The following is a 10,286-nucleotide window of genomic DNA, read 5'->3' on the forward strand; positions in this document are numbered from 1 at the left end:
TCTTAACCCAGTTTTACTCAGCAAGTGAAGCTCAGAGAAGTTGCATAACTTCTTCAAGGTCCTATAACTGTTATGTGGTTGAAGCAAGACTTGAGTCTAGAACTGGCTGATGCCAAAGCCTTTGTTTTTTCCTGTTAGAGTTCGTTGCTTAGGGTTTGAATTGAATAGCCCAGCTTTTACTAGGTCAAGAGAGATGAGAAATGTCTGCGCCTACTCCTCCCTGTCTCCCACCCCCAAGTATCCTAGTCTACTCCTATCAAAATACCCCTTGGCCTTGGATTGATGTGGTCTGGTGGCAGGGGTCAGAGACAGGGGCGGTGTGGGACGCTGCACAGGACGGAGGGCTAGTTCTGTCTCCGTCACTAACTGGGCCATTATGAGTGTATCTTTTCCAGTCTAGGGGACTCAGTTCCTCCCCCTGTGAGAGAAAGATGGTTGATTTGACAGATTGTCTGATCTTCCTGGGTCTGTTTCTTACTACTAAAACAGAGGTCATAAGATACTGCCTACTTCACCAGGTTGCGGTAAGGGTAAAGCTAATATGTATAAATCTCTTAGGAGAGTATAAATGTATTGCTATTGTTATTATTATTCCTGGATGCAAAACTTTCCAAAATTCTATTAATTTAAAACAAACATATGGAAAACAACATACTCAGAATTTACAGTTGAGTGCCACCACTCTGAATTTTTGTCTAATTTTCGCCTTCGTGTGTGTGTGTGTGTGTGTGTGTGTGTGTGTGTGTGTGTGTGTGATAAAGAGTTGGGAAAGGTGAAGGTAGATAACATTCATTTCTCTGTAGTGCTTGCTTGGAACAGGCCCTAGCTTAGTAGGCTCTGCTCTAAATGAAAAGAGCAGAAAGTATGGGGGGAATGAGGAATGACAGACATGAAAATCCAGGCGACCCTAGCCTAACTCTGTCCAATAAAAATATAATGCCAGTCACATTTGTGACTTTCAGTTTTCTAGTAGCCACATTTTAAAAGCAAAAAAAAAAAAAAAAAGTAAAATCAATCTTAGTTTTTTAAATTTAATTGAAGATGTCTAAAATACTATTTCAATATACAATCCATGTAAAAATTATTGGGATATCTTACATTCTTTTGTTCACATTAAGTCTTTGAAAGCCAGTGTGTATGTTACAGCCAGTGCATCTCTCAATTTGAATTAGCTACGTTTGCAGTGCTCAGGAGCTACACATGCCCCGTGGCTCCCAGACTGCACTGCATAGACCCAAACCTCCAGGAGCTTCTATATGCTAAATCAGCCAGAACGTTTCTTGCTGCTGGATATCTGGAGTGGAAGGAGGGAAATCATTCTTCTTCGGAGTTAGGCAAGAGAAGAAGGGCCTCCCTTGTGCCCCAAATTTGCATCCCTGTGTTCTTGACTTTCATAGAGATCACAGACTCCCTCCCGACACTTCCCTACAATCCATGACTCCCAGGCACGTTTTCTTTTGCTGAGGCCTGAGTATCCCCCTAGCAGCAGCCCTGTACATGGCCCTGTGACTCTGTCCTTGCTATCTCGTTTGCTGCTAACTCTTTCGACATAGTGAAAATGTCCTATGTGGGGGGAAAAATGGAGTTGAGAATAAAGCCCACTTCTGGTTCTGGCAGCGAAAGTAAAATGTAATCTATAGGTCCTAAGCAAATTCTGTGTGCTAAGATGGCAGTTTCACAGACAGAGCTGCATAGGATAGAAGTGATCACAGATGGAGGGGTTCTAGAGGTGGCTGTCGTGTGCTCAGATGCTTTCCCCACGTGGCGGGCCCCCTGGAATTGTCTGCATTGTGGGGAAGTCATTGTGCTCTGCAGTGAGCATCGCTGTACCCACCTGCCTGGCACCCCTCTTCCCTTCTTTGGTGATCGTCCTTCCGTTTGTCTTTCAGGACCAACCCCACCCCCTGCAACCCACACTTGACCATCGTCTTCTGCCTCCTGGGCCCTTGGCTTTTGCGGGGGCGTGATGTAAGAATGGAAAACAATTGGAGCCACTGCAATGCAAAGAGAGCAGTTTGAGTTTCTTCTGCTTGCTGCCTGGCTCCCATCACGAGGCCCAGTTGTCCACTTTGACCTTCTATTCTCCAGGCAATTTCACATCCTTCCAGGAGATTCCATCTCCCCCTCTTTTAAGTTAGCTGGGATCTGTTTCTGTTGCTCTCAACCAAACGCAAACGGATGCCCGCTTTGAGCAGCAGGTGGGCTGTGGTCTGGCTCAGGCTCTGCAGCCAAGGAGGGCAAATAAATAGAAAAGGAAACGAAGAAAATTTAAGTTGTCAAACCCGAGATTGCTTTTCTGGCCTCCAGTGGTGGCAAGGGTGGGAGAGGGCTCACTGTTTCCAGAGCTTTCTTTCATCCCTTCTCTCACTTCTTTCTTATGAGATCCCTGGGAAGTGTGCTTCCCTCGTTCTGAGGTAAGGTGGCCTGCCCACGGCTCAGAGGTGGCAGAGAAAGCACTTTATCCAGACTCTACCCTGCTGCCACCGCTTTCTATCCCTAGGAGAGAAGTCAGGGAGATGGCCACCATTGGGCAACACTTCTTTAATCATCTCTTTTAGAATCTTAGGATTTTTGTTGTTTTAAGAATTGGAAGGGACTCTCAAAGAGAGCCCCAGAGAGAGACCCTGATTGCCATGCAAGTCTGGGTGGACATGAGCTGGAACCTAGTCTTTGAGCTTGCGGTCAAGTGTTCTGGGTCTCCTCGCTGCTCACACTGTGGTCCCTGGACCAGAAGCATCAGCGCCACCTGGGAGCTTCTTAGAAAAGCAGAATCTCGCCGCCCCGCCCCAACCTGACTTACAGAATGAGTTACAGAATCCGAATCTGCATTTTATCTGATTCCAGGTGGTTCTATGCATGTGAAAGTTTCAGAAGCTTTGTATATACCTGGTGTGATATTGTTCTTCTGAGTTCCTGAAGGAAACAGTAAGTCAATACATCAAGGTCTGGTTTCTAGTCCTGTGAGAAGCTCTTTCTTCTTGAAATCTTCCATTTTGAGTCACTTTTGAGGAGGATTCCTGCAAATTGTGAAATTTAATCTCTTTGTCTTTTCAATAAAAGCCACCTGTGTGTTAGGCCTGAGGACTTTATAGCTAATTAATTACAGAGCTACTTGCCTGTTGCAAATGGAAAAATTTAACATGATCCTAATCAGTGAGTTTATTAATCTATCCTTGGTCCTTTTGACTGACATCCATGCTCAGATTTTATTTTTCACAGCATATTAGGTTAAGAAGTGGATTCATTGATTTGTTGCCCAAGAAACAACGGCTGTTTGTGTGTCCTGACGTGATCCCTCACTCGCGGATGGCTTGGCCCTTGCTCCCAGGAGTTTACAGTCTGTTTGGGGTTTACAGTTTACAGTTCTAGTTGGAGAGATAAGATCGTGCTCAACTCCTACATTTTATGGGTGAGCAAAACAAGCCACAAAGAGTTGTGGGACCTGGCTTAGGCAAAAGGGTCAGGTGAGACTGAGAGGCTCCAGGTCCCAATGAGAGTCTGGAACTCTCTGAAAAGCAAGTAGGTTTTGCCAAGGAAATCTGTCCACAGGTGCAGGGCGCAGCCTCCACTGGTGGGGCATCCTGAGGCTAAGGTGGGAAGCAGGGTCCTGGGTCAGGACCAGACAGGCACAATGATACTGAAAAGCACAGTCCAATTTACTAAGGTCATAAGTCATAGCAGTTTATATTCTTACAAGCCCCTGTGAGGTAGACACTGTGACTGATGTTTTATAGATAAGGAAGATGAGGTTAACAGAGGTTGCATAATTCAGCAAAGATGCCACGGCTGGTAGAACCAGTGCCCATATGCGTTGCCTTCCCCTGCCTCCTGCCCATAGATGTGTCACTCATCCTTCTGCCTGAGTCAGGCTGGGTTACAGTGATGGCAGCGCTGGGCTGGAACGAGAGATGAAAGGGACCCAGCTGCAGGACTGAAGCAGGACTAATAGACCGATCAAGGTGACAAAGCAGGAGGATTGGCTCTGATGGAATCCAGATGCCGGACGCTCTTCCCTGGTGTAATACTACACAGAGACAATTGTCACCTGCCCCACTTCTGGGACACTGAGCTAAATGACAGGAATGGCTGGCGGCAGGGCTTGGCGGAAGGTGAGGTCTCCCAGTTGGACTGATGAAAGGTTGCAGAGGGAGAGTGGCTTGGGGGGTCGAGAAGGGACCAAGACCCGTGCTCCTGGAGGCTGGCAATTAAGACCCTGCTCCATTGGGTTCCTGCCCCAGGGTGCGCCTGGTGAGCGAGGGCTCGGATTGCAGAGCCAGGCTGCTGCTCTCCTCTGGTCTTGATGGACAGAACCTTTGGGTGACCCCGACAGCTGAGCCCCAGGCCATGTCTGAGTTGCCCTGACTCCCCCTGGGGCACACAGGGTCCCCTCCCAGCTGCCAATTCTGGGCCTTCACCTCTTCAGCACAGCCCTGAGAGTTTCTGCTGAACTTCCTGTTTGCCTGTGTTGTGCCGGCCCACCTGGGGTCATCTGGTGAGGCCCCGAGCAAGAGGTGGGGGTCAGCTGTGCTCTCCCCGCCGCTCCTCTGGGTTCTGTCCACCCACACACCCGGGTCCTCTGGGACCACTCCCATTGCACCCCGAGGCCGGTGGAGCTGAGGCCCTGTATCCAAGTTCAGCTCACAAGAAGGTCAAGGTGACCCAGAAGGGCCTATGGCCAAGATCCTTAACATTTTTTTTTTTTTTTTGACTTTCCACAAAGGCCAAGTAAGTGATGACTTCAGGACATGGCGTTCCAGAAACAACTGGAGAGAGGAACATAAGTCCCCCTTGGTTGGGGTGATGTAGCAAAAGCACTTAGAGGGTGCGATCTTTGAGTGTCACATGGTCAGAAACCCCCGTGCCGGTTAACCTCTGCAGGCCTGCCTGGTGGGTGCCGAGCTTGCAAGGAGCTGTCAGCAGGGAGACAGAATGAATGTTCCTGGAGGGCAGGGACTAAATCAACACTAGTGTTGGAAAATCTCCAGCATGTGGGCCTGGAAAATGTTCTTGCAGCAAAACAGAGTTTTCCGGGCGGCTGCTATTCCTTCCACAACCTGACTGAAGTCACCAGGCAAGGGGCTGGTTGCCCTGACTAGCCCGAGGCTGTTCACCAGTTAGAGTGTTTCAATGCTGAGAGAGAATCATTGAAATACAACATTGCATTTGAACATTCTGTCTGAGCAGAACACTGTCAAGACAGGCTTTTGAAGCCCAGGGTTCGGGAGCCCTGAGGAACTTGGTCTGGGGCCTCTCTCCAGTGACTTTGGTCTGTGACAACAATTAAAAGGAACAGGATGCCATGGCCTCCCCCAACACTTCCCCAGAGGTCCATCTGCTTCCCTGTGTTCCCTCACCAGACACACAGTCTGGGCTCTCCTGTGACACTATTTTGTTCTTCTGTTCCTTCAGAGCCACCGTTGCTAGGCTCAAGAGGTCTTGCCTCTGTGAGCAGTGTCTTCAGAAAAGGCTCTCCTTCTTTGAGCCCTCTGTAGGGACTGCTTTCCTGCGGGATCCTGGCAGACACAGGCTGACCTCCTGGTCATACCAAGCATATTTCACGCGGTCCGCATTATTGCTGTTCTCGTTGGTTCCTGACTCTTGACTTCTCCTTGTGAGAGCAATGAGACAGGGCAGTGGGCGGGTGCAAAGGGGTGAGCTGTGCGGGGAGGCATTGGAAGGCTTCTGGCTCACAGTGGCCTGCCAGGCAGTGGCAGGGCTGGGAGCTGGGCACTGGGTAGGGGCCGAAGGTGGGGAAAGGGGGCTGGGGAGGAATGCAGGGTACCACGGGTGTGCACCACCCAGATTGCAGGGGCCACAATGTGGCCCAGCAAGCAGCCCCTCCAGCGGACACTAGCTTCAAGGTCTGCCTGAGCAGGTGGGGATAGAAGGGCTTTAATCCCATGTGGGAACTCTAACCGGGTCTCTGATGGATGGTGCTTTTCCCCCTCCTTTCTGAGCACAGTCCCGCACTGCCCTTCCTCATGAATATTGGTCTCTATTCAACATCTGGCGCCCAAACTCCGGCTTACTGTGTCCTCAGAACCCAATAAATTCTATTTCTATCCAGAACAGCAAAAGCTTGACATGTTGCAAGGATCTCTCAGGCTTTCTTTGCCTGAACTCCCAGAGGGCACAAGAGAATGTGAGAGCCAGTCATTTCGGATTAGGGATAGCACAGCTTTGTGCACACCCAGAGGGTTAGAAAAGAGACAAAAAAGGAATATTAGAGGAGGTAAAACCGTGGAAGATGAGGGAGTACATTTTATATTTTTTCCAGAAGTATATATATTTGGAATATATATATCCCAAAAGTGGAAACTAGAGGGAAATACAAGTTTGAAGACTTAGAAGTGTCTGCGTGCCTGATGGTAAGATTTTGCTCTGGAGCAGTGTGCATTCTCTAGGGTTAGGTGACAATTTATTCCACAGCCTGCACTTTTCCTGCAGCCTTTGTCCCCTTCCCATCATCTGACCGACTCAGACATGGGAGCAGGTGGTGAAACCATTAGTTGGTGGTGGTTTCACTGGTTGGTGAAACCAGTGGGGGTGAAAACTTCATGCCCAACCTCATGCTCCTCTCATTCCCTCTTATATCCTTTCCTGGTTGCTTCCCCTTTAGGATCCCAAGTGGGTGGCTTGACTCCGGTTTAATTCCATCCTGTGCCACCCTGGTACTACCTCTGCAGTGACAGGAGGCACTCCTTAAGCAAAATATCCCGAGTGGGTGGATGGATGCTGAGAAGAGGTGTTGGATCCCTGGCCAGAGGTATAAACAAGGTAGAGTGAGGATTACAGCTAAGGATAGTTCTCAGACTGAGGGAATTCCTAATTGCAGACATACCTGACTAAGGTTCACACCTGACTAAGGTTCATTTATGACATCAGACTTGCACCAGCTGGATTGCCTAGGCCATATCCCTGCCGACAAAGGGTCTCAGCCCAAAGTGTCTCCCCATCTGTAAGAGTCTGCTAGTCCTGCCCATACACAAATAAATTAGCATGGAGAATTCTATATCCATCCTTGGGACCTGTCTTTAAGCTTTAGTTTAGCACATGGTTCGGGGTTGGTTCGGGGTCCCTTGTTATAAACCCTGAAGGGATTTAGATCTTATGGCTCCTAACTGGCACTGAAGACTGCATTTCTTCCAGGTGTCCTCTCTGATCCCTTTCCATAGTGAGGAGGGAGATCGCACACAGAGACTGGTCCCTTTCCATAGTGAGGAGGGAGATCACACGCAGAGACCAAGACCAGAGAGTGGTGATGGTGCCCAGCCAGAGCTGGGGCACATGGGGAGAGAGTCCAGCACAAATTACTCTTGATATTTTCCAAGGTCATGTTGAGTGGCTTCATACCTGCCAATTCTTTCCCAAGTCTGCCCAAGCCCATTTTCCAGCCAAAAGATCAAAAAAGGAAACATTTTCAGTTTTCAAAATTTTATTGAGATGTTGAGGAGAAACAGCCAACATATACATTCCTCATTTCGTCACAATTGGCATTTTACCCACACGATAGGCTCTTCTCTGGCTGTCATCCTCTCATTGCTGCCTGGTGCTGTATGAAGTTCACCAGGACAGAGCCCCCAGGTGGCATCACAAGTGGGAGCGGTAATTGCGATTGGCTGTTAAGGGAAGGACATGTTTGCAACAGGGACACTGGTTAGAACACCCCCATTCTCCTCTTCCTGCCCCCGTAGGAATTGAACTGGAAATGAAATTCTCAAATTGGTTTTGCCACCTGCTCCCATGAGATTCTGGGCCCTGGAAAAGCTAACTCCAAGAGGGAGGGCCCCTGGGGTGAGTACCCCATGTCTGATTGCTCGCCTGCTCGCCTGCTGGTCCCTACTCACCATCATCACCCCGTTTCCTACTCTTTAGGCTGCCCTTCCGGTATTTTCTTTTGCTGCCACCTCTCTTCACTCCCTTGTGAGGAGCTCGGTTCTTGCCCCTCCTCATGCCATGGCTCTTTAATTTGCGGCTGGTCGACATTGTAATTTCTGCCAAAATGAGGGGCTTTGCAGGGCCCGGAGGCCAGGAGTCTGGGTATTTAAGGCCTTAGCCATTGTGACTGTGAAGGGGTGTGGCTTAGCAGGTGGGTGGGGCTCCACTGTGATGTCACTGGCCTTTGTTACATTTTGGTCATATATGAGAAATAAGGTGGCCCCTCTAATGCAGCTCAAGGCTACCCTCAATTTTGAGGCCCCTTTTATGCTAAATGAGAATTTCCAGACAGGTGTTATTGAGCAATTCAATTTCAGCTCTGTGCCAGGCATCTGGGGAGTATAAGATACTATTAGAATAGGTATCTCCTGCCTGTAGGAAATTTAATGGCTGTTGAATGTGGGTACATGCATGTGTGTTTAAATCTCTCTTATGGCACTGGGAGATCACAAATGTATTTCTGTAAGGATGTAACTCTAGGAAACCCAATTCAATATGAGCAAAATATAAATATTCCTTCTCTTTCATTTAACCATGACACTATGGGGTGAATAATTTTGTGGGACTGTCCTGTGCATCGGAGGATGTTCGGCAGTATCCCTGACCTCTACCCATAGATGCCAGTAGCTGTGACAACTAAAAGTGTTTCCAAACATTGACTTGTGGGAGGGGTACAATCACCCTCTGTTGAGAACCATTGGCTTCACCATTTAAAAAATATTCAGTCTCAAATACTTATTGATCACCTAGTATATGCTATGCACTTAGCTGCTAGAAAAATGGTTATGGATAAAACCAGATATAGACCTGTTTTCATGGTGGCTTTCAGCTTCATCAGGGAGAGAGCCATCAGAAATTGACACAAATCAGTAAATAATTACTTCCCAACAGGGTGCAGGATAATTACATTTTGACATGGTGCAGGATGAGGTTGGAGAGAGAAGCAGAGACCAGACTAGGCTCACGGGCATTGGGAAGCCATGGAAAAATGTTTACATGCATAATATGACAAGATTAGAGACTGCTGGGTGGAAGGTGGATTGATGGGGATGTAGAGTGAATAAAGGGAGACTCTAGTGCCAATAGTAGTGGTTCAGGAAAGAGAAATATTTGATAATGTATCAGGCCTGGGCCAGAAATTGTGTTGATCAGGATGTAGAGATGTGGACAGGAGATACAAACTTGGTGATAGATGGACTGGCTTTGGTTGGTGACAGCAGAAGGTGTAGAAGGTGTGGCTTTTCTGTGTAATATAGCTATCTGGATGCTTGTGCCACTCCCCAGGATAAAGGCAAGGCATGGGGACAGTGATCATCATGCATTTTGGTTTAAAACATTTCGGGTTTGAGATGACTTTGAGATTTCAAAATAGAGATATTGCATGATTGCTGGGTTCATGGGTGTGGAGCTCCAAGTGGAAGCATGAGCTGGAGATATCCACCGTCTTCAACTTCCCCAGCAAGATTCAACAGCCAACCTTTTCTTCTTCCTCCTTCATACCTTATATTCAGTCCTTCGAAAAACATTTCAGTAGAACTTGGTCATTACTTCCTCTTTCTGTCCCTCCTTCTTTCTCCCCTACCATCATCTTCATTCAAGAACCAAGCACCTTGGGCACCTGGGTGGCTCAGTTGGTTATGCAACTGCCTTTGGCTCAGGTCATGATCCTAGAGTCCCGGGATCAAGTCCCGCATCAGGCTCCCTGCTCAGCAGGGAGTCTGCTTCTCCCTCTGACCCTACCCCCTCTCATGTTATCTCTCTCAGTCTCTCTCTCAAATAAATAAATAAGATCTTAAAAAAAAATAAGAACCAAGCACCTTGCATGCATCAGGTTTTTAGCAAAAGTTGGTTGAATAGAAAAGAGAACTAGTTCAAGTTCCACTTTCGGCATTTCTGATGTCTATAGGTAAAATGACAAGTCATGTTTTGAAACCTAGATTCCTTGAAAAGCCATCATAAGTGATACTTTCCATTATCCTGTTTCCAGGTGGGTTCTGTTGGAGACCTTGATTCACTCAAAGAGGGAGGAGCTCCAGGAAACAGGCTGCAACCTTACCTTTTTGTATCCTGGGACTTTCCTGTACACTCCAGCCTTGTTCCTCCTACAAGCAAGTTCTGTGAAAGCAGAAGTTTAAAAATTGTGTTTGTTGCTCTATGTTCTCGAGGCCTTGAACAATCCTGCCACAGAGCAGGAGCCTAAGAAGGGCCCAAGAAGGGTTGAATAAATAAAAAGTCCTTCGATTTTTCTTACTAAATCCTCCCCATTTTGTCCCACCTGTCCAAGGAAGCCTTCCTTGACTTTTTAGATTTTCATTGTTCTTTATAATTTTCCCATGCTCATGGTCCTT

The 10,286-nt window shown here is 47.7% G+C and overlaps 1 protein-coding gene across 1 annotated transcript; it reads right to left on the reverse strand.

The window, feature by feature from the left end:
- Positions 1-7,590: 7,590 nt before the first annotated feature.
- On the reverse strand, positions 7,591-7,986 carry TNP1 (transition protein 1). The gene is made up of 2 exons (XM_036085285.2): positions 7,848-7,986; positions 7,591-7,619 (listed from the first exon to the last, which is right to left on the reverse strand). The coding sequence occupies exons 1-2, from the start codon at positions 7,984-7,986 to the stop codon at positions 7,591-7,593; spliced, it is 168 nt and encodes a 55-aa protein (XP_035941178.1).
- Between the last annotated feature and the right edge of the window lie 2,300 nt (positions 7,987-10,286).

Source organism: Halichoerus grypus, chromosome 4 (genome assembly GCF_964656455.1).
Source record: "Halichoerus grypus chromosome 4, mHalGry1.hap1.1, whole genome shotgun sequence".
Classification (NCBI taxonomy): Eukaryota; Metazoa; Chordata; class Mammalia; order Carnivora; family Phocidae; genus Halichoerus; species Halichoerus grypus.

Excerpts from the sequence above, each read along its gene's own strand:
- TNP1 (XM_036085285.2), bottom strand. The coding sequence starts at position 7,986 with ATGTCGACCAGCCGCAAATTAAAGAGCCATGGCATGAGGAGGGGCAAG. Across the intron at positions 7,620-7,847 it reads TAGGAAACGGGGTGATGATG|CCAATCGCAATTACCGCTCC; the intron begins GTGAGTAGGGAC and ends TTCCCTTAACAG.